The sequence below is a fragment of the Puma concolor genome, chromosome B3 (assembly GCF_028749965.1).
Source record: "Puma concolor isolate L17-30 chromosome B3, mPumCon1.1.hap2, whole genome shotgun sequence".
NCBI lineage: Eukaryota > Metazoa > Chordata > Mammalia > Carnivora > Felidae > Puma > Puma concolor.
Genome location: NC_141672.1, coordinates 41764611 through 41788970, shown reverse-complemented (window position 1 = coordinate 41788970; position 24360 = coordinate 41764611). Strand labels below are relative to the sequence as shown.

The window sequence follows — 24360 nt, the reverse complement described above, 5'->3', positions numbered from 1 at the left end:
GCATTTTTATTTAACCCGATATATCAAAAATAATACCGAGTCTTCAAAATACAATGTGTATTTTATAGTACACTTCAATTCAAGTGTTCAAGAGCCACGTGTGGCTGTGGCTAGTGGCTCCCATATTGGGACAGGCAGATCTAGAAAATGAAATGACAGCTACAGTTCCTTTGATTTTCCTTTTACTGAATGCATTCATTTCTCAGCCCTTCTGCTCACCCTTTAAAAAAAAAAAAGTTCCTCCCTGTCCCTCTTTAAGTTCTACTTTATTTTATAAATATGTTTTGCCTCCTGAACATTTTGGAATATTTAAAGGACCCTCCAGAGCCGGTCCAAGAACAGTAAGAAGACCCTTGGAGGGTCCATCTCCTCTCTAGAGGCACCAGGGCGTTTGTTTGCCTGCTCCGTCCTTCGATTCTGCTCGTTCCGCGCTCTGCAGCTTAGGCGGTGGTCAGCTACATTCTTGGGGCTCCGAGGCCACGCCAGGGCCGGGAGCGGGAGGGGGGATCGGAACGTGTCCTGGCTGTCTGGTCGCCTTATGACATCACAGCGACATGACTTTTAAGGTTCCAGTTCAGCAAGGCTCCGGCCTTCCAGGCCCCGAAGGTTAAAGGCTTTCAATGGGAGAGAGCCGGGACTGGAGGAAGCCACACGACTAGGTCTCTGCCATCATGCCCACAACTCGTTGCCTCCGGTCCGGTCCTCCGATCCTGCGACAGCAGGCGAAAAGATGCGCGCGGGCACAATGACACCCGCGAGCAGTAAGCTCCCCGCCATTTCCCAGCAGCACCAGCGGGGTCTTCCGGGTGGACCCCTACCTCTGCTGATTGGCTGGAGGTTGCCGCCACGTGATCCAGAAACGTATTCGGCCTCTGCTTTTCCCACCCCTTGATGTCCCCCTCCCCACTCCAAGGTCGCTGGAGGCGGAGGGCAGGTTTCCTAGGCAACCGCAGCTGGTCGCGTATACACACCAGGCCCTGGATTAGAGAGGGTGTCGTGCCTGCTGTTGCAAGATAGGGATTAGGAAATCGGAGTGGACTCTGCTCTGTCTCGGATTGCCCTGGAATCCATCCTCTTTCTGGGATAAGGTGAGTGTGCCTCACCTTGTGGCCTTCGGGTGTCTTTGCTTCTCCCTCCTGCCACTCTGCCCGCCCCGGAGAGGAAGATGGGAGAGAAGAAACACTGTGGTCAAAGGACCCCCCGTAATGGTGCAATGGAGATGGTAATAATGAGACAGTTCCATGTCTTTATTGAAGGCCATCAGGGTGACCAGAGCAAAGGTTAAGAGAAGAATAAAAGAGAAGGTGGCTCACAGTCACCTGTGCAGCCTTTCCTGCAGACGTTAAGGTACAGAACTGAGAGAATCAAGTGCTTATTGGCCAAATTTGATACTGCTCACCTAGAGCCAGAAAGGTGTTTGTTTGGCCCATCAGTGCTAACAGGTGGATTCTGATCTCTTTATACCCAAGGGAGGAGACAATTTGACCATACAGGGCTTCTAGTTTGTAGAAAAGAAACTTGATTTTTCAGAATAATACCCTACCCAGCTCTCATGGCAGACAGAACATGGTGCTTTATACTCTAATTATTATACTCTGGTCTTGTATGGCAAATATTTACATATTATTATATTATATTCCAAGTTATACCATATAGGACCCTGTAGCATGACAATTAATTCAAATCATTTAACAAACTTATATGGAACACCAAGCAAGTGCCAGGCACAGTGATAGGTTCATTGACCCTGCCTTCGGCGAACATGTTACCTGGTAGGGAGGAAGGACCTGCAAGCATCACAGTAGAGTAGGACAGGTGCTATAAATAGAAAGTGTGCAGGCCTTAACAAGGAAGAGAATGATTATAATACTACCAGAGAGAATTAAAGTCTTCATACAGAAGACCCTTGATTTAAATTTTTAAGGATGTATGGAGAATGCCATAAAGTCAAGGGAAAAAGGCATTTTAGGAAAGGAAGACTGCGTATGCCAAAATGCAGAAATGCCCCAGCCCATTCAGAGAACTATAGTTGTGGCCAGACTCTGAGGTGTTGGGAGTTTGTGGTTGATGAGCTTGACAAGCAGGCAGGGGTCAGATCATGGATACCATGAATACCTTCCAAGGAGAGTAGCCTAAATAGATTTACCTTTTGGGAGGTTGGCTGTTACAGTAGTGTAGAAGGTGGATTGGAGGGATGGATGTAGGACTGTAAGGAGAGCATCCAATTAAGGTGAAGTGATAAAGGCCTGAACTAACGCAGAGGCAAATATGATGGAGAGGAGGGGGAAAATGATAGACATTTAAGAGGTATATTCAGGGGGCACCTGGGTGGCTCAGTCGGTTAAGCGTCCGACTTCAGCTCAGGTCATGATCTCACGGTCCGTGAGTTCGAGCCCCACTTCGGGCTCTGGGCCGATGGCTCAGAGCCTGGAGCCTGCTTCCGATTCTGTGTCTCCCTCTCTCTCTGCCCCTCCCCCGTTCATGCTCCGTCTCTCTCTGTCTCAAAAATAAATAAACGTTAAAAAAAAATAAAAAAAAAAGAGGTATATTCAGAAGGATTTAATGAGCAAGTGAATATGGAAGAAAGACTAAAGGAGTGGTTAAGGATATGTCCCAGGGTACTAATATGGATGATTACAAAGATGGTGCAATTTACCAAGAGAAAGCATACACTAGGAGAAGAAAGCTGGCTGGAAAATATGACTCCAGGTTTGAACGCACTGAATTTAAGATGCCTGTGACACATTCAGATGTAGCTTTCCATATTGGAAATTGGATTTGCACAGGAAGGAAGTTGCACAGCAAAAAGGAAGATAAAAATTAGTAATTTTCACCAAGAAGGAAACAATTGATCAGAAAAGTAGATTTGAAATAACAAGTAGAGGGGCAAGTGGGTGGCTCAGTCGGTTAAGCATCTGACTTCGGCTCAGGTCATGATCTCGCAGTTCGTGAGTTCGCGCCCTGCTTGGGCTTCTCTCTCTCTCCATGTCTCTCCCTGCCCTTCCCCTACCTGCACTCTCTCTCTCTCTCTCTCTCTCTCTCTCTCTCTCTCTCTCTCTCTGTCTCAAAATAAATAAATAAAAATTAAAAAAAATATAACAAGTAGAGAGAAGACACAGGGAAAATGTCAAACCAAAGAAGAAATCTTAAAGAAAGGAGTCATCAACATTGACAAACGCTATGTCAAGGTCAAGTTAAATTGAGAGCTGAAACATGGCAAGTGTCTTTGACAATTAGAAGATTATTGTTGACCTTGGCAGAAGAAATGGTTGTGGCCTGACATATCATCAGTCAGACTGTAGTGAGTTAAGAACTGAATGGAGGTAGTGAAGCGTTGCTAATGACTACTCTTATCTAGAAGTTTTTCAGCGAAAATATCTAAACCCAGCTACTCATAGAATACAAGATAGGAAGAGTTTTTTTTTTTTTTTTAAGACAGGAATGATCTAACATTCATGTATGGAGGGAAAAGAAACTGCAGAGAAGAAAAGGTGGGAATAAATGAGGAGGAGGAAAATTTGATGGAATAGTATTCTGAAAGAGACTGACGAGGATGGGATCAGTACACACATTTTGGACAAGAGAATACTTTCACTAAGAGGGGAGTCAGGAAGGGAAAGAAATACATTTTTAGGAGGAAAAGAAATTTAAGGAATGTAAATCTGATGTCATCACTGTTCTCTGCGAAGACGGGAGACAAGATCATCTGCAGAGGAGGGGTGGGAGGGAGAACCTGAGAAGAGTGGCAGAAGTTTAGAATAGTCCCTATGTCATGAATCCCCCATCTGTATGTCTAGCCCTACTCTCACTAGGAGAGGAAGTCGAAGAGGAAAATATAAAATGTCTGTTGTTGAAGACGGAGGCAGCTGAAGTAGAGGCCATGCATTTGTAGTGACTTCAGCTCCGTGCTGGTTATATGAAATGTTTCAGCAGCACTTCACAGTGGACAGGGGAGGTGATTGGATCAATCTGAGATCGGAAGGGTGAAAGTTATAGAAGCTCCTGGTGGCTCCCGGTTCCCTGAAGGAACTAGAGGAGACCTGTGGTCTCTTAGATGGTCAGGCCCTGAAAAGAACTTCCCCAAAGTGGAGGAGAGTGGGTACAAGCTGGCCAACAGGACACAACTCTTGATGAAATCAGAAGCTTCAGCTGGAAGCCTTGGGTCTACTAATGACTGGAGGAAGCATAGGAGGCTTATAAGTACCAGAGAGGTTCAGGCTCCTCATAATTCAGGTGCAGTTATTCAAATTATAGAATTGGAAGCTTTGTAATTAAATTTTGTTTTGCTAATTAATATTGGATTAGGACAGATTTTTTTCTAAATGAAGGCATTGATGAAAGAAAATAAGATGAAGTGGAAGGTAAGGCTGATATCCAAAATATACGTATTTTCTCTGTCAAGAAAAAGTAGTCTCCTTGAATAAATAGAAGACGAATACTGTAAAGATGGAAGTTCTCTTTAAATTAAGCTTTACACTGGAATCTCAAAAACCCAAGTGAATTTTTAAACACTAAATACAAAATAAACGTAAATTTTGTTTGGAAAAATAAATGAAAAAGTAGCCAAGAAATTTTTAAAACAGAATATGATGGAAATTGATATAAATCACAGTAATTAAAACAGGATACTACTATAGGAATAGGTAGAGCTAACGGAGAACACAGATTGGAAAGTCCCAAATTAGGCTCAAATATGTGTGATAATTTAGTAAATAACAAAGGGAACAGTTAATTTCTTTTGGGATAGACATCTTGGACATGGACTAGATAACTGGAATAGCCATTTGGTGACTTTGGATGTACTGAGGACAGGCTTTTTCCTTGTGTAGTGGTGGGAAGGCAGGTTTTCCTTTAGTGTTCACAGACATTAAACCAGAATGTAAGGATTTCTTTACTGATGAGAAGGGGTGGTGGTACAAAGCTCTCCTTTACTTAATATGGCATCTGAATAAGCCTAGGGAGGGAAGACTGTGGCCCACATCTATGGACGGGCCTCTGATAGAGTACCTAATCCTCTCAAAGTTGTTCCTTGCTAAGTGCTCCATTGCCTGGCTGCTCCTGCAGCCTATGCTGTAATATATGGGGGCGGGGGGGGGGAGGGCAAGAATGGGTTAAAGAGACAGTTGCAAGGAAAGATCGGTATCACCTTCAATATGGATCCATCATCTAACTACTTCTCACCATCCCCACTACCTCCACCCCACCACAACCACCATCCTCTCTCTCATGTTATTACAAGTGTTTCTTAACTGGTCTCCTCGCTTCTACCGTAGACACCTACAGTCTATTTTCAACAGAGTAGAGCGGGTGATCCTTTCCCAAACTTAAGACAGCTCATATTACTCTCCCCCCCAAAATCCTCATAGGGATTTCCATCTTACTCATAATACTAAAATGTAAAATCTTCACAAGGGCCTACAAATCACAAGATAGCACATGATCTGTCCCTGCAATACCTTTCTGATGTCACATCCTACCTGTCTCTATTTCACTAGCTGTGTTCCAGCCATATCATTTTCCTTGCTATTTTGCAAACATGCCAACTATTCTTTCATCCTGTTCTTTTTTTTTTACATGTGTTCTTCCCTCTGCATGGATGCATTTTCCCCAGATTTCCTCATAGCTCACACTCCCTCATTTCCTTCACCTCTTTGTCCAGATGCTACCTTACTAGAGAAATCTTTTCTTTCCTCCACCCCCTATCATTTTCTCACTGGTAGATATTAGTTCCTCAACACAAATGTTAATGAATAAGTGATGAATTAGTAGAGATTCCAGTGTATTAGAATAATTTTCTGGCTCTTATTTTTCTTTGTGATGCTAGCTGGGGCCCCTCCCCTTCTCAACTCAGCATGGTCAGACTGTGTCTCCAGTTTACAAAGCCTGAGTACAAATACAGACTCTGATATAAATCTCAAAGTCCTTTGATTTGGTTCTCTTGGATGGCTTAAAGCCACCATCTTCCCAATCACTGCTGGTCTGAGTTTGGGGAATTTTTTCAGATAGTTTTATAAAACTTCTTTCCTTGGTACATTGAATTTTGGGCTGGTTTATACCAATGGGCTTTTCTCTCAGACTCATGCCACCTACTTCATTTTCATTCAAAAGACCCTTTGCTAATAAAATACTCAAGAATAAACTAACCAAAGAGGTGAAAGACCTGTACTCTGAAAACTATGAAACACTGATGAAATAAATTGAAGATGACAGAAAGAAATGGAAAGATATTCCATGCTTATGGATTGGTAAATCCATAAATATTGTTAAAATGCTTATACTACCCAAAGCAATCTACACATTTAATGCAATCTCTACCAACATACCAACAGCATTTTTTGCAAAACTAGAACAAAAATTCCTAAAATTTATATGGAACTACAAAAGACCCCAAATAGCCAAAGCAGCCTTGAAAAAGAAAATCAAAACTGGAGGTATCACAATTCCAACTTCAAGCTATATTACAAAGCTGTAGCAATCAAAACAGTATGGTACAAGTACAAAAATAGACACATAGATCAATGGAACAGAATAAAAACCCCAGGAATAAGCCCACAATTATATGGTCAATCTTCAACAAAGGAGGCAAGAATATGCAATGGGAAAAAGTCTCTTCAACAAATGGTGTTGGGAAAACTGGACAGCTACATGCAAAAGAATGAAATTGGACCACTTTCTTACACCATACATAAAAATAAACTCAAAATGGATTAAAAAACTAAATGTGAGACCTGAAACCATAACAATCCTAGAAGAGAGCACAGGCAGTAATTTCTCTGACACTGATCATAGTAACATCTTTCTAGATATGTCTTCTGAGGCAAGGGAAACAAAAGCAAAAATAAACTATTGGGACTACATCAAAATAAAAAGCTTCTGCACAGCAAAAGAAACAATCAACAAAACTAAAAGAGAACCTACTGAATGGGAGAAGATACTTGCTAGTGAGATATCTGATAAGGGGTTAATATCTAAAATATTAACACACAAAAAAACCACAAATAACCCAATTAAAAAATGGGCAGAAGACATGAACAGACATTTCTCCAAAGAAGAAATACAAGGTGGCCAAAAGGCACATGAAAAGATGCTCAATATCACTCACCATCAGGGAAATGTAAATCAAAACCACAATGAGATCACTTCACACCTATCAGAATGGCTAAAATCAGAAACTCAAGAAATAATAAATGTCAGTGAGGATGTAGAAAAAAAGGAATCCTCATGCAGTGTTGGTGGGGATGTAAACCAGTGCAGCCACTGTGGAAAACAGTAGGGAGGTTTTTCAAAAAATTAAAAATAGAACTACACTGTGATACAGTAGTTGCACTACTGGATATTTACCCAAAGAATTGGAAAACACTAATTTTAAGGGATATATGCACCCTTGTGTTTATTGCAACATTATTTACAATAGCCAAACTGTGGAAGCAGCCCAAGTGTGCACTGATAGAAGGGAAGGATGGATAAAGAAGAGGTGAGATATATATATATATATATATGGAACATTTTTTCCGCCATAAAGAAGAACAAAATCTTGCCATTTGCAACAACATGGATGAATAGAGAGAGTATAAAATGCTAAGAGAAATAGCTAGTCAGAGAAAGACAAATGCCATGTGATTTCGTGTGGAAGTTAAGAAACAAAGGAACAGGGGCGCCTGGGTGGCGCAGTCGGTTAAGCGTCCGACTTCAGCCAGGTCACGATCTCGCGGTCTGTGAGTTCGAGCCCCGCGTCGGGCTCTGGGCTGATGGCTCAGAGCCTGGAGCCTGTTTCCGATTCTGTGTCTCCCTCTCTCTCTGCCCTTCCCCCGTTCATGCTCTGTCTCTCTCTGTCCCAAAAATAAATAAAAACGTTGAAAAAAAAGAAAAAAAAAAAAAGAAACAAAGGAACAAAGGAAAAGAGAGAGACCAGAAAACAGACTCCGTTTTTTTGTTTATTTATTTATTTTGAGAGAGACAGAGTGCGAGCAACCAAGGGGGGGGGGGGGGGGGGCAGAGAGAGAGGGAGAGAAGGAATCCCAAGCAGGCTCTGCACTGTCAGGACAGAGCCCAATGTGGGGACTTGAATTCACAAACCGTGAGATCATGACCTGAGCCAAAACCAAGAGTTGGATGCTTAACCAACTGAGACATCCAGGTGCCCCACAAAACAGATTCTTAACTAGAGAGAACAAATGGATGATTACCAGATGGGAGGTGGGTGGGGTTATGGGTGAAATAGGTCAAAGGGATTAAGAATACACTTATCACGGGGCGCCTGGGTGGCGCAGTCGGTTAAGCGTCCGACTTCAGCCAGGTCACGATCTCGCGGTCTGTGAGTTCGAGCCCCGCGTCAGGCTCTGGGCTGATGGCTCGGAGCCTGGAGCCTGTTTCCGATTCTGTGTCTCCCTCTCTCTCTGCCCCTCCCCCGTTCATGCTCGGTCTCTCTCTGTCCCAAAAATAAATAAACGTTGAAAAAAAAAATTAAAAAAAAAAAAAAGAATACACTTATCACGATGAACACTGTGTAATGTATAGAGTGTTGAAGTACTACGTTGTGCACCTGAAACTAATATATCACTGTACATTAACAATATTGGAATTTAAATAAAAACAATAACAGCAACAAAATACCTTTCTGAACATCTCTGACAATCAATGCCCCTTTCCTAGCATTGTTACACATTCCTTTCTTATTTTCACATTTCCCTCGTCATTTTAGTGGGATTTAGGGAGGGAAGGTTGGTAAATACATGGACTCAAGTCACCAACTCATTTTTCTTAAAATTTAAATTTATGTACATGTATATAATTGTGATTGAATGAATGAAAGTAGACATATACTTTTAAAATATATATTTAAGTAAAATTTTGTTCTAAGTATAACATCTGTATAGATATCACACAAAATCTCAGGTATCTAATTTTATTTTCTCAAAGTGAATGTGTTCCTTTAATCAGCATGCAGATCACAAAACACATCTTCATCAGCACTCCAGAGCCCTTCTTTGCCTCCTCCTAGTCACCCACCCCTGAAAGGTAACCACTATCTGGGACTGCTGCTAAAACCATAGATTGGTTTGCTTTCAAATTTTATATGAACAGAGCCACATATTATGAACCTCACTGTGTTTGTGTGTCTTCCTTTGCTCAATATTGTGCTTGTGGGAATCATCCATGTTGTATACAACAATAGTTTCTTTCTCATTCCACCTCTAGGTATAAACTCAGACTAAATGTGCACTAATGTCTCTTATGATAAAAATGTTCAGGGAAGCACCATTTAACTCCAAACTGGAGACAGTCCGAAAGTCTACTAACAGAATGAATAAATGGTTTATTATAGTCTTACTTTTGAAAGTAAGTTTATATATTCTTACTTTTGAAACATGCTTCTGAAAAGTTTTTTTTTCTTTGCCAGTTTTGCCTAGATCTATCCCCGTTCAACCTCTCACGCCTATTATATGTAAAGATAGGCATACTCAGTTGTTAATATTAGTTACCTTGCACGCAGCTTTCACCTGCATGTTAACAACTCATGTTAACCACTTTGTATGTTTATATGTTTTATCCTTACATAATCATACACACATGCATAACTACATATACATATATATGTATATGTATATACATATACATACATATACATTTACACAGACGTATACACATATACATACGTATACACACACAGACATACACACATGCATAACTGCGGGGGAATTAGTGTAAAAAGTGGGATCATGATATATATCATATCTACATTTTTGCTTTGTCATGTCATCATATTAAAACCTAGACTCCTATATTTTAAAAACAGTATGTGTCTAGAATAATATAATGGATAGACTAAAAATTACAAAAAAACTGAGTTAAATTTTATTGTAGCTGTTAGATATTAAGCAGTTCATATCATCTAAAATGAAAACACTGGCTCATTCATTTTAATAAATATTTATTCCCATGCCAGGTATGTCACTAATTCCTGAGGTTTCTTTTCTTCCCTAGTACACTTAGAGAGCTATGTTCAGTTTGGGACACAACCGTGTAATAGGAAGGATAAACTGGAGCCTGTTCGAAGGAGAGAAACAGGGATATCTCTAGTGAGAAAACTAAAAGACATGAGCTGGGGAGCGAGGTAAAGTTGTAGATGAGAGATGACTGTGTTCGTCAAGTATGGAAGAAAAATACTTGTTTTATTTGAACCCAGGAGGTAGAATAACAGTGGAGTGGAGTTATGGACAGACAGAATTAAATTCAAAATAAAAAAAGAACTTTCTAACACAAAGTTTTAGAGATGGAATGGACAGTCTTGGGGCCCAGACAGATACTTGGTATTACACTGTGTGAAAATTTCAGGCCACAGTGGGTGGTTTCACTTCAGTAGCTTTAAGATCCCTTTCAGGGGCGCCTGGGTGCTCAGTCGGTTGAACATCTGACTTCGGCTCAGGTCATGATCTCACAGTCTGTGAGTTCGAGTCCCACCTCGGGCTCTGTGCTGACAGCTCAGAGCCTGAAGCCTGCTTCGGATTCTGTGTCTCCCTCTCTCTCTGCCCCTCCCCTGCTCATGTTCTGTCTCTCTCTGTCTCAAAAATAAATACAAACATTAAAAAAAATTTTTTTAAAAGAGCCCTTTCAACTTGGAATGACATGACTCTAGAATTTATTTCAACTTTTCACTTTCCTTAACAGATATATTATGACCTTTATTTTTAATGGAAGATGATTGAATGTGAAAACCTAAACCAAGAAGAAATAATTAAGGAACTGGTGAGTCAAAGCCAAATTTATTTTCAACTCCATTTGCAAGAATGTTAAGTGAACATTTTTATACTCCTTTCTGGAGCTTATACCCCTTTCTGGTCTACCCCATGGCCTTTGGGAACAGAGAAAAACCATTACATGGTATGACTTTCCTTCTTGTAAAAGTCAAAAATGGCATTGGTGCAATTGGCAATTTATAATTTCTAATGGCAAAAATATTTTCTTTTAATAGGTAATAACCCAATTTCTTTTTTGAAACAGTGTTTATGCAATGGTTTGTCTTACGAGATGGTTGGACAAGAAGGATCAGATATTTCAGAACTGGAGATGTTTTTCTCAGGGTATCCCCGTATAGTTGGATTATCATTATTTCCTAATCTAACGAGTCTCACCATTGTTGCTCAAGATATAAAGGAAATATCAGGACTAGAAACTTGTTTACGGCTTAAAGAACTTTGGATTGCCGAATGCTGCATAGAGGTAAGCGTAAACACAACCTTATGTGAAGTATTTTATGCTGAATTCTTTGGCTTTGGGAAAAAAAATTCCTTGAAATACATGCATGAGTCATAAATCAAAACAGATGAATGAGGGCAGGGCATACATGATGAATTACAATAAAACCCTTTACCCTGTAAAACAAAACAAACTAAACAGATAAATGGGTAAAATACAGAAATAGATTTCTACAAAGGAGAAAATAGAAATAAAGACATAGAAATAATAGACATATTCTACTTTTTAGTAATCAGATCAGATCAAATAATACCCAGTATTGCTTAGTAGTAAATTGGTCCACTTGGTCGGTATTTGTTGTATGAAAATTGTAACATCTGTATTGAAAAGCAATACTGCAGAATGTATCATGAGTCAAGGGAAGGTGCATACCTTTTGAGTCAGAAATCCCTTGTTCTAAGATCTTATCCTAGAGAAGTAATTCAACAGCAGAAAACAACAGTATGCATGAAGTTATTTGTTATAGCACTATTTGTAATATTTAAAAATGTGAAATGAATATTCTGCACGTAAAGGTATTTTTAAGAAAATTATTATAAACTTCATAAGGCTGCACTTTGGTGGCCCAGTCAGTTGAGCGTCCAACTTTGGCTCGGGTCATGGTCTCACAGGCTGAGGGAGAGAGTGTTAAGCAGGCTTCATCCTCAGCATGGAGCCCAATTGATGCAGGGCTCTAGCTCACAACCCTGGGATCATGACCTGAGCCAAAATCAACTGAGCCACCCAAGCACCCCTGTATTTTTTTCTTTTATAATGTTTAGTTCATTTTGCTGGCTACAGGTTTTTCAATAAAGTGTGATTTTTAAAAGAAAATGTGCTTATAATCTACTCTATTAAAAGGATTAATTCTAAAACAGAAGTTAACACTATTCAGTCTCTTTTTTTTTTTTTTTTACAGAAAATTGGAGGTCTTCAAGAATGTAGAAATTTAGAAAAATTGTATTTATATTTTAATAAAATTTCCAAGATAGAAAATTTAGAGAAATTATTCAGATTGGAAGTTCTTTGGCTGAACCACAATACAATTAAAAATATTGAGGTAAGATAATTTCAGTCATTTATATGTAAAGTCAATTGTTCCTGTGGAGTTTTTTTTTTTTTTTTTTTTTAATTTTTTTTTTTTTTCAACGTTTATTTTATTTTTGGGACAGAGAGAGACAGAGCATGAACGGGGGAGGAGCAGAGAGAGAGGGAGACACAGAATCGGAAACAGGCTCCAGGCTCTGAGCCATCAGCCCAGAGCCTGATGCGGGGCTCGAACTCACGGACCGCGAGATCGTGACCTGGCTGAAGTCGGACGCTTAACCGACTGCGCCACCCAGGCGCCCCATGTTCCTGTGGAGTTTTAACCACAATGTCCTAAATAATATAATGGTTAGGGACCAGAATATTCGTGACTAGTTTAATAATTGTTAAGAAAAACTAACATGTATACAGTATTTTATAATGTGTAGAAACTTCATATACATCGTTTTCTTTGTTCCTCCCACCAAGCCTGGGAGGTAAGGTATTATTTCTTCTTCAAAGGTTAAAAAAAATAGAGATTTAGAGAAATTATATGTAACTTGCCAAGGATTATAAACACACTCTGTGTGATGTGTTTTTCTTCCTACTCATCATCTTCTTTTCCTCTCCACTCCCCTCCCCCTTCTCTCCTCCTCCAATAATTCTCTCCATATTCCAGGGAAACAAAGATGGGTTCACTGAGACACCTACTTAGCTTCTGTGTTTGTGAGGTACACAGTACCCAGTGCTCAGAACACTTGGAGAACCAACCAGATAGATCAGATCATTTATAAGTATGTATTTTACTAACTTCTTCTAAATTCTATATTGTCTAAATTTTTAGGGCTTGCAAACTTTGAAGAATTTAAATGACCTCAACCTTGCTGGAAATCTAATAAGCAGCATTGGTATGTCGTGTTTCATTTGGAATATGAGCTAATGCTACAATAATTTTTTATCAGTATGAAAAGTACATTCTTAGATTTCGTTTTTAGACTCTTTTGTATGATAGTTTGCAAGGCATCTCTAAATCTGTGATTACAGGATGTGAAAATATTACCCACTAACCAGTTATTACTAACTATACAATGTTATTGTTAGACTTACTTATATGCAAACCATGATGATCATATATAACTAAAAAATATAGGATATGAGCAGGAGGTAAAATAAGAAATTTGATTTTTCTTTCATCTTGTTTTTTAAATTAAAGGTCGATGTCTTGATCCCAATGAACAACTGGAAAGATTAAACCTTTCTGGTAACCAAATATGTTCTTTCAAGGTATGTTTAAGTGGAACAGTCTACTTTTATTTACCAACCTAGATCATGAACCATCTTATTGCAGAAAATGTACTAAATAGTTCCCTCTTAAGGAACAATTTAATTATTTTGGACTACCCAATACTCTTGGAAATTTTACAGGCAGCTGATTAAGTTAGCCATACTGATCTGACACTTTTAAATCTAACACTATTTACTTGCCTTTGTTTTCCTCTGATCTTTCTGGCTGCACCTCTTCAGTTTACTGGTGTTTCTTCTCCTGGATCTAAAAAATGGACTCTTCCAGGTTAGGCCCAGGATCTTTTCTCATTGCTATCTATGTTCATTCTCTAAATAATCTCATCATATCTTATGACTTTAAATAGCTTTTATTCATTTATTACAACTAAATTTCTACTTTCTCTAACAGCTATCTCTATGTCTACTTTCCCTAATAACTCCCCAGAACTATAGACATCTCCTATCCTAACTCAAACTGATTTCCCCTCGAATGAACCATCTTCTCCTGCAGCTTTCTCTACCTCTCTAAATGGCATCTCCATTTTCCTAATAACTTAAGCCACAACCCTTAGAGTCATGGTTTTTTACTCCTCTTATTTCTTCATAACCCATATCCAGTCCAACAGCAAATTCTATTGGCTCTATTCAGAATATGTCCAGTCTGACCATTTTTTACCACCTGTATCTCTCCTAACCTGGTTCAAGACACCATCAGCTCTAACCTGCATTTGGGGTTGGGGGGGAAAGCCTCCTAACAGGTCCCCTTGTGTTTACCCTTTCACTACTTGCTCCTTCAAAAAATATGTGAGATCAAATAATTCTTCCACTCAAAACTCACTCGTGCTTCTCCCACACTGTGTCTCTGATGCTGCTGCTCCCAGTTTCCCTTTTGTTTATTCCATTTCAGCTGCTCTGGTCTCCTTACTGGTCCTTGAATATAGCTATCACTGTCACCTTAGGGCCTTTGCACTTGCTGGGGTATTCTTCCCCCAAATATCTTCATGGCTCATCTCCTCATTTCTTTCAGGATTGTGTTAAGATGTTATGTTCTTAGTGACCTCTTTCCTGCCCAATTTAGGTAAAATAACAGCAACCTTACTTCCCTCCCTAACCTGAAGCACTCTTATCACTCTCCCTGTGTTTTCTTCTTGGTGCTTATCCACATCCCTGACTAGAAAGAATACAAGCTCCCTGAGTGCAGGAAGCTTGCCTGTTTTGTTCACTGTATTCACAATGCTTAAAACAGTATTTGACATGTAAAATCTCAAAAAGCATTTGAATGGAAGAGAGGAAAACAAAAACACTTAACGTTTATGGGATATAATATGGCTGAACATATGGCATTTGTAATTTTGACGGTGTCAAATTGAAAGTGCGTATTCAAACACTTCCTCTAGACAGTAACGAAGAAAGATGAGTAAATTTACTATAGAAATAATTTTGAATGGATCATTAGTAAAATACACATTCTTTTACTCAGAGAAGAATATAAGATGCCAAAAAGCTATAAGAATGAGGCAGAGTGTTATAAGCACTTTAACCAGAAATTTTAAAAACATAAAAAGTTTAAACAAAATTTTATTGGTCAGAGTCAAGAGGAAATAATTGATATGAACACTAAGGGGTTGACAGAATTTCAGTAAGCATTAGAGGAGGATCTTCTACAAATACAGTGGGAGGGACTCTTGATCTCGGAGTCATGAGTTTGAGCCCCATGCTGGGCGTAGAGATTACTAAAAATAAATAAAAATTAAAAATACATGCAGTGGGAGGTAAGCATTTTAAGGTGAGGAGAACATTATGCACGAAGACATGGAGGTAAGAAATCGAGGGGTATATTTGAACAACATCAGCAGAAGAGAGCAGAGGGAGCTACGAAAGATAAATTCAGAATCCTGTGGGAGGTCATTTAAAAAAATTTTTTTTTTCAACGCTTATTTATTTTTGGGACAGAGAGAGACAGAGCATGAACGGGGGAGGGGCAGAGAGAGAGGGAGACACAGAATCGGAAACAGGCTCCAGGCGCCGAGCCATCAGCCCAGAGCCCGACGCAGGGCTCGAACTCACGGACCGCGAGATCGTGACCTGGCTGAAGTCGGACGCTCAACCGACTGCGCCACCCAGGCGCCCCTTGTGGGAGGTCATTTTAAGCTGACTAACGAGACATGAGGTGCTTAGGGAAAGAGCATTCCAGGCAAAGTGTGAAGGACCTAAATGGTGGAAAGAGCATGGCAAATTCAAGAAACTAGAAGTCTGTTGCTGGGACAGAGTGAGGGAGAGAATCATGAGTTGAGGCTGAAGAAGATAAGCACACAGTGCTGTGAGGATAAAGTATTGTCCTACCGAGAAGCCATGTAGAAGTTTATCTTACTCTGGCTAGTGGAAAAGCCAGAAAAGTGTGGTGGTAAAAAGCATAGCTACATAGAAAGATCTGTCACTTCTAGCACTGCCACAAGCCACAGGCAGCATTGTACTGTGGTAACATAAAGTGCAAGCAAAATAATAATGTAAAGCTTTTAGAATAATGACTAGCACACAGTAAGCACTCAATAGATATGCTATTTTATTATTACTACCATTTTAATTACATTAACCTATTCTATTTCAATCTCATCAAAAAATGAGGATACAAATTTGGATTGTAAAAATTTATTATATGGAATAAAACTTAAACAGTTCTCTAAAATAATGGCCATTTTTCAGAAAAACATTGAAACATGATTCACAGCAACTTTTACTATTCTCACATTAGGAATGTTCTCGAAACACTATTACCTTGAATTTTTATCTCTAACCTTTCCACCCACCCTAAAAAGATACTATCCTGGTGGTGATGGAATAATTTCTGCACCACTTTCTGTCCATACCAGCTACCACAACCCTAACTTTTAGTGAGATTCTGTGCTTTTGTAGACTCCAATGTCATCTGACTTTTGAGTGTAGGTGGGGGTTAGGGGAAGTTCCTGTGTAAGACTTCAAAGTTCCTATCCACCATAGCCCTGACTGATGGTCAAAGGCAACATAGCCACCCAGAAATCAGACAGTGTTTTCTCCTTGGAACAGTCTAATGCTTTACCTTCCTTGCTCCTGCAGAATTTGACCAAATAATTCTTTGCACAACTCTGTCCAGAAATCTCCATTTCAGAGCAGCTCTGCTTAGTCCCACTTCTGCCGTGAGCCCAGTAAGAGCCTCAGGGCCAGCCAGTGAACCAAGTCACATTGGTCACCTGACCCTGTCTTACTCTTGACTCCAGCAGCCTGACTTCACTACTTACTTCCTCATTCCATTTGTACTTTATTTTTAGGACTAGTACCTCATGGTTTTTGCTTTGGATTTCCTTTAACTCTGATTCTGAATCTACTAATTAGCATTACATCTGTTGAAGGCAAGCCCCACCATAGTACCCTTCTACACCAGGCCTCTGTCGTGAATTCTTCCTTAGTTTTTTTTAACACTTTAAAAATGCAATCACCATTCTAACCTTGTAGACTGAGGGCCAAAGCCCATATAGACTCTTAGCTTATAGACTTGTGTGTGCATAAGAAATTAGTAATAGAGTTGTGATAAATTCTATAACAAAAGTAAACCCAGTGGCTAAGAGAGTTCGTAGGAGGAGACTCTACCCCAAGCTTGGGGGATGAAACAGGACTCCCAGGAAAGACGAGGTAAATCTGGGATGAAGTTCAATCCACTCAAAGGCAGCAGCACGAATGAAGGTATAAAGATAAGGTAGGGTCTGGCACATTCTGAAATTTCAAGTTGCTCAGCACAACTAAAACATGAAATGTCAAAGTTGCAGTAGAAGAGGAAAGACTGAAGAGTTAAGCAGGGACCAGATACCAAATAAAGGAAGGTGTAAACAAGGACCTAAACTTCAGTGTAAAATATGTTCAGGAGAGACATTGGCCCGGAAGTGCATTATCTATCCCTTCCCCTCCACTGAATGTGAGGAAAAAGGGGCTCTCAGGAGAAAGCTAGGTTTTAGTTGCCATTAACTGGTAGAAAGGGCATTTACAGAAAACAAACAAAAAGCCCTAAAAATCAGGAATTCAGTGGTGCATATAATAGAACAGGTGTCCCCTAGCCTTTGGTGAGAAAAACAGATCTGGAGGTCCAGGAGAATGGTAAGCACCCTTCCTAGGGTGGTAAGAGTGGGAAATGGTGGTGAAGGAAGCAGGAGACCTGCGGACAGTAGGGGCAATAGTTAGCAAAGGGGCTGCGTGGCAACATTATCTTAAAAAATATATGTGCTCAAGTGACTGACTCCAAGGTGGCAACATTATCTTAAAAAATATATGTGCTCAAGTGACTGACTCCAAGGTGGCAACATTATCTTAAAAAATATATGTGCTCAAGTGACTGACTCCAAGGTTCCAGGTGGAATACATGATTTAGTAAATACTCTTTGGTCTTTTATTTTTAAAATGCATAGTTTAGAGAGTCTGTTATTTAACTATTGTTATCTATTCTTCATGTAGTTAACATGTTTTTCACTAGAGGAAAAAAAACATTTTATCCATCCAAATCACTTTAAAATGTTTAAGCACATATTAAAATGCATTACATTAAATTATGGGTGATCTTAAGTGTTCAAATGGCCCCTTTAGAAATGGTCAGTTGTGGGATGACTGGCTGGCTTCATCAGTGGATCATGAGACTGTTGATCTCAGGGTTATGAGTTCAAGCCCCACGTTGGGTATAGAGATTACTTAAAATTACTTAAAATCTCTTATATAGAGATTATATAATGGGTATATAAAAAAAGAAATGGACAGTTGCAATTAATTAATTGAACATTATCATTGCTGTTGTTTTAGGACCTCACTAACTTAACCAGGCTGCGTCACTTAAAGGATTTATGTCTGAATGATCCTCAGTATAAAACCAATCCAGTTTGTCTGCTGTATAATTATTCCACACATGTATTATATCACTTGCCTAGCCTTCAAAGACTTGACACGTTTGATGTGTCAGCAAAACAGATCAAGGAACTGGCAGATGTAAGTGCATCTTTAATCAGAAATCTGTGACTGAAGTTTAATTAACTGCTTCTTTCTGGCTATGTCCACATATGGTAGGTAGTAATATCTTGTCAGTTCTTGTCACCAACTCTACTTTTGTCCCAAGGAGCTGGATATTTCATATGAATATATATAAATAATAATATTAGTACTAGAATCTCAATGTTCTTGACAGTACTAGAAGGCAAAATAAGAGAAAAACATCAGAATTTATAAAACTAAAAGAAATAAATCTGAAAAATGATCATCAGTGTTAAGAAGAAGTGAACTAGTGCTATATACATAAAAATTAATAAGGCCAAAGTAAAGTAGTAATGAAACAAGTAACCTCCTCTCATTTGGAATACTGCACATCAAAATTAGAAAATATCCATGGTTGGTGGTAGTATTCTGGAATTAGGTAGACTTTAATATAATTAAGATGATTTGGGGCTCTCTAGAAGTATATCTACGCACACTGCCAGAATCTAGGAGATCTCTCAAATCTTGAAGAGAGCCATTCCTAGGCGGCCACTGATGGTGAACCTCCCAGTAAAGGGGCTGGCTCCTTTCACATGCCACCAAAGGACCTATAATTTCAGAATGGAGTGCATAGGAATTCACCATATTTATTAATAGTCTTTCCAGATTATGTTTCTTCTTCTCCTTCCAGTCCAGTGAGCCACATTCGTTTGTGCAGTTAATCGTCCAGTAGACAGGTTTTGAGTATCTAGAGTGTGGATGCACATGGATGTCCCCATATGAGGCCCTCCCCTCCTTTCCTTGTGGTTCATCCATCATGTCAACATAGATAAAGAATGCCTTTATCCATTTATCTTGTTTCTCTTGTCTTGCCAGCCTGAGGATTTATTCTTAGCATCCATTCTCTCCTCTCTTTTTTCCAAAACTGAGATTATCCTCTCTCCCATCCCAGTCTGAAAAGTGAACTGTCTTGCAATATCAAGCAAAGGGCTAGAGTTCTTGTCTACTAGCAGATGTTCAGAGTCTTTGGAGATTCAGGGAAGAATGTCTCCTCTAACACCATTAAGTCAAAAATAACGGGAAAACTTCACAGTGACAATCATATTTTTTTTAAGATTTCTGTTATCATCTGCAGAGTTCTACATTAGTCAGTTTCTTCAAAGGTGAGCTGGTAATGAAATTACTTGGCTTATTAACTTATCTAACAAATATTTAATACCTGTTACATTCCAGGCACACCTCAGGTCCTAGAGATATAGAATGACCAAAACAGACAAAATCTCTGCTTTCTTGGAGCTTACACTCTTATGAGAGAAGACAGATACTCAGAAACTAAATAAGAAAACAACCAGTATGTCAGATAGTGATAAATGCTATGGAGAAAAATAAAACAAGGGTGAAGGAAACAGAATTATAGGTAGGGGCAGAGGGAGAAGTGTTGGCTATTGTATATAGAATTGTTGGGAGAGGATTCCTCAGGCAACACTTGGTCAGAGACCGAAGGAAGTAAGGGAGCAAGCTTTTCAGGGATCAGCAAATGCAAAGAATTTGAGGCAGGAGCCTGCCTCTCATATTTGAGGAACAGGAGGTTAGTGTGGGTGGAGCTGAGTAAGTGAGAGGAAGAGAAGAGATGAAGACAGGAATTGGGGGGTGGGGAGATCAGATGAGACTGTAGGATGTTAGAAACACTTTGGCTTTTACTTTGAGTGAGGCGGAGCCCCTGGAAAAATTTGAGCAGAGGAGAGACAAAATGACTTATGTTACTTATGTTTTATAGGGATCCTTCTGGGGGCGCCTGGGTGGCTCAGTTGGTTAGGCGGCCAACTTCATTCAGCTCAGGTCATGATCTCACGGTCTGTGGGTTTGAGCCCCGTGTTGGGCTCTGTGCTGGCAGCTCAGAGCCTGGAGCCTGGAGCCTGCTTCCAATTTTGTGTCTCCCTCTCTCTCCCTGCCCCTTCCCTGCTTGCTCTCTGTCTCTCTCTGTCTCTGTCTCTCTCTGTCTCTCTCAAATAATAAACATTTAAAAAATTTTTAAAGGGATCCTTCTGGCTAATGGGTTAAGAATAGAGGATTTGAGGGAAAAGATGAGCACAGAGTAACCAGTTAGATCCCAGTCACTTGGATGAGAGGTGTTGATGGTTTGATATAAGGTGGTAGTAGAAGAGGTGGTGAAAAGTAGTCATATTCTGTATGTAGTTCGAAGGGGGAACCCATCTGGATTTGCTGATAGAGTGGATGTGAAGTGCAGAGGAAAGAAAGAAACAATAATTCCAAGCTACTGGCCTGAGCAACTGAAGGAGGGAAGAAGTCACTGTTTGATGAGATGAGGAAGAATATGGAAGAAGTCTGTTGAAAGGAAGAATCATGGTTTAATTTCAGACATATAATTTTGAGCAATCTTTTGAACATGTAAGAGGATATGTTCAAAAAGTAATTGGGTACATGAGTCTGCTATTTAAGAGGGTTGCCTGGGTTGGAGATATAAATATGAGAATTGAAGGCAGAAAGATGGTACGTGGAGCCAGGGACTGGATAAATCACCAAGGGAATGGTGTAAATGGAGAAGTGTGTCAGTTGGGTGTTGGAGATTGGGGAGGGAGGAGGAACCTGCTGATGAGATGGAAGAAGAGAACTAAGAAAAGCAGGTTCTTTTGACATTCTGCCTAAGATTGTCATACATTCGGTTTAGTCTTGTATATGTCAGAAGTAGTAGCATTCAAAGAACAAAATAAAGAATTGTTACACGATTCCTGATATCTTCTCTTAAATTATGTCATTATATTTCAGTTTTCCCACTATAAAATATTTATCCTTTCTTCACCGTTTTAAGGCAAAAATAGGATATATTATATACTAATATTGCTCAACTTTTGATTTAGATCAAGATGATTTTTCACATTCAAAGTGTTTTTATGTAAGAATTGCATATAGATTTCCAAGGTGCTTTCTTCATTACCATTCATACGAAGACAGGTTGTGTGAGGGTGGTGGCAGTTCTCCAATGTGGTAAACTCTTGAGCAGAGTACTGTCGATTCTTCAAATTTTCACCCATGGCTGTGGAGTAGTTTGTGTAAACTATAAGTGACAAGGAAAGTCAGGAGGACCAGCAGGGAGTCAGCATGGGAAAGAGGGAAGAACATGGGAGTTCAAATCAGAAGACTTGGATTCAAGCTCCAGTTGCGTCCATCACAACCTGCCACTCAGGCAAGGCCTTTCCCTTCCAAAACTTCAGCTTTCTCAGAACTATTAAAGTAGTGATGATAAAAATACTACCTGTCCTAAATGTTATTGTAGGGACCCAATGAGTTAATGGGCATAAAAGTACATTTGAATTGTTAAGTACTGTAAAAATAACCACTATGAAACTGTAGTTGAGCCTATGACTTTTCATTCTTTTTTGGTAATCAAAGAAGCAAATGGAACATGTTTTATCTTAACTTCATACAAACATGCAACTGAATTTAGCATTATAGTTAGACTATTTACAAAAAAAAAAAAAAAAAAAAAAACGGACAAGTAATTCCGCCAAAGTGGAATAGTGAAAATGAGTTTGACATTCTCAAAATCCAAACACAGAAAAGCAAGTTGAATATAGTAAGCCTACAAAGTTGATTTACTGTTTATGTACAGTTTACAACATAGTCTTCCCCATTTTTATGGAATCTTAGTATATACTCTCAAGGACAAAAAAAAACCCTGATTAATAACTCTTATTGTTATGACACACTAAGTGATCATTGAAGAGTTCAGAAATAGTAAAATATCACAATTTATGTTCCCAAACGTAGATATAGGTATATTCTTAATAAAATATAAAAATAAAGTAGAAGATGGGGCGCCTGGGTGCCTCAGTCAGTTAAGCATCTGACTTCAGCTCAGGTCATGATCTCACAGCTTGTGGATTCAAGCCCTGCATGGGGCTCTGTGCAGAGCCTGCTTGGGATTCTCTCTTCCTCTCTCTCTGCCCCTCCACAACTCATGCTTTCCCTATTAAAATAAATAAAATTTAAAAATAATAAAGTAGAAGAAACTGTGCAAGGATACACTAGAAACTGAAATTAGTAGTTATCTGTGGAAAGTGGGGCACCTGGGCAGATGGGAAGCAGGTGTGGGAAGTACTTTTCATTGTGTATTTTTCAATTATTTTGGTGTTTGAAACATGAGCATATTACTTATTCAAAAATAAAAATTAAGAACAAAATAAAAGCAGTATTTTTTGTCCCCCCTCTGCCAAGGGACTCCCAAGTTAGATTTGAATTTTGGGTAAGCAACACATAATGTTTTAATATCATATTTATTAAACTTAGTTATAATTATTCACTTATACTCAAACATGATTTATTATTTATTATTTTTTTTCAATATATAAAGTTTATTGACATATTGGTTTCCATACAACACCCAGTGCTCATCCCAAAAGGTGCCCTCCTCAATACCCATCATCCACCCTCCCCTCCCTCCCACCCCCCATCAACCCTCAGTTTGTTCTCAGTTCTTAAGAGTCTCTTATGCTTTGGCTCTCTTCCACTCTAACCTCTTTTTTTTTTTTTTCCTTCCCCTCCCCCATGGGTTTCTGTTAAGTTTCTCAGGATCCACATAAGAGTGAAACCATAGGGTATCTGTCTTTCTCTGTATGGCTTATTTCACTTAGTATCACACTCTCCAGTTCCATCCATGTTGCTACAAAGGGCCATATTTCATTCTTCCTCATTGCCACGTAGTACTCCATTGTGTATATAAACCACAATTTCTTTATCCATTCATCAGTTGATGGACATTTAGGCTCTTTCCATAATTTGGCTATTGTTGAGAGTGCTGCTATAAACATTGGGGTACAAGTGCCCCTGTGCATCAGTAGTCCTGTATCCCTTGGGTAAATTCCTAGCAGTGCTATTGCTGGGTCATAGGGTAGGTCTGTTTTTAATTTTTTGAGGAACTTCCACACTGTTTTCCAGAGTGGCTGCACCAATTTGCATTCCCACCAACAGTGCAAGAGGGTTCCCGTTTCTCCACATCCTCGCCAGCATCTATAGTCTCCTGATTTGTTCATTTTGGCCACTCTGACTGGCGTGAGGTGATATCTGAGTGTGGTTTTGATTTGTATTTCCCTGATGAGGAGCGACGTTGAGCATCTTTTCACGTGCCTGTTGGCCATCCGGATGTCTTCTTTAGAGAAGTGTCTATGCATGTTTTCTGCCCATTTTTTCACTGGATTATTTGTTTTTCGGGTGTGGAGTTTGGTGAGCTCTTTATAGATTTTGGATACTAGTCCTTTGTCCAATATGTCATTTGCAAATATCTTTTTCCATTTCGTTGGTTGCCTTTTAGTTTTGTTGGTTGTTTCCTTTGCTGTGCAGAAGCTTTTTATCTTCATAAGGTCCCAGTAGTTCATTTTTGCTTTTAATTCCCTTGCCTTTGGGGATGTGTCAAGTAAGAAATTGCTACGGCTGAGGTCAGAGAGGTCTTTTCCTGCTTTCTCCTCTAAGGTTTTGATGGTTTCCTGTCTCACATTCAGGTCCTTTATCCATTTTGAGTTTATTTTTGTGAATGGTGTGAGAAAGTGGTCTAGTTTCAACCTTCTGCATGTTGCTGTCCAGTTCTCCCAGCACCATTTGTTAAAGAGACTGTCTTTTTTCCATTGGATACTCTTTCCTGCTTTGTCAAAGATTAGTTGGCCATACATTTGTGGGTCTAGTTCTGGGGTTTCTATTCTATTCCATTGGTCTATGTGTCTGTTTTTGTGCCAAACATGATTTATTATTTACCTGAAGTTCAAGTTTAACTTAGAATCTTATCTTTTATTTAGCAATCCTATCTTTACCCACGTTCTC

The 24360-nt window shown here is 39.4% G+C and overlaps 1 protein-coding gene across 8 annotated transcripts in view; it reads left to right on the top strand.

Annotated features, from left to right (window-relative positions):
- Nucleotides 1-536: 536 nt before the first annotated feature.
- The window catches only part of LRRC9 (leucine rich repeat containing 9), a 127059-nt gene continuing 103235 nt past the window's right edge, over nucleotides 537-24360 (top strand). For 5 of the 8 annotated variants that reach the window (XM_086709623.1, XM_086709621.1, XM_086709622.1 and 2 more), the window contains exons 1-7: nucleotides 538-1088; nucleotides 10669-10746; nucleotides 11002-11220; nucleotides 12155-12295; nucleotides 13106-13169; nucleotides 13475-13545; nucleotides 18364-18546. In XM_086709623.1, the coding sequence (XP_086565749.1) occupies nucleotides 10699-10746; nucleotides 11002-11220; nucleotides 12155-12295; nucleotides 13106-13169; nucleotides 13475-13545; nucleotides 18364-18546 (726 nt within the window). In that variant the 5' untranslated portion in view covers nucleotides 538-1088; nucleotides 10669-10698. Of the gene's footprint in view, nucleotides 1089-10668; nucleotides 10747-11001; nucleotides 11221-12154; nucleotides 12296-13105; nucleotides 13170-13474; nucleotides 13546-18363; nucleotides 18547-24360 lie in introns of all 8 variants that reach the window. The other 3 variants (XR_015252334.1, XM_086709625.1, XM_086709624.1) reach the window with 2 other exon arrangements.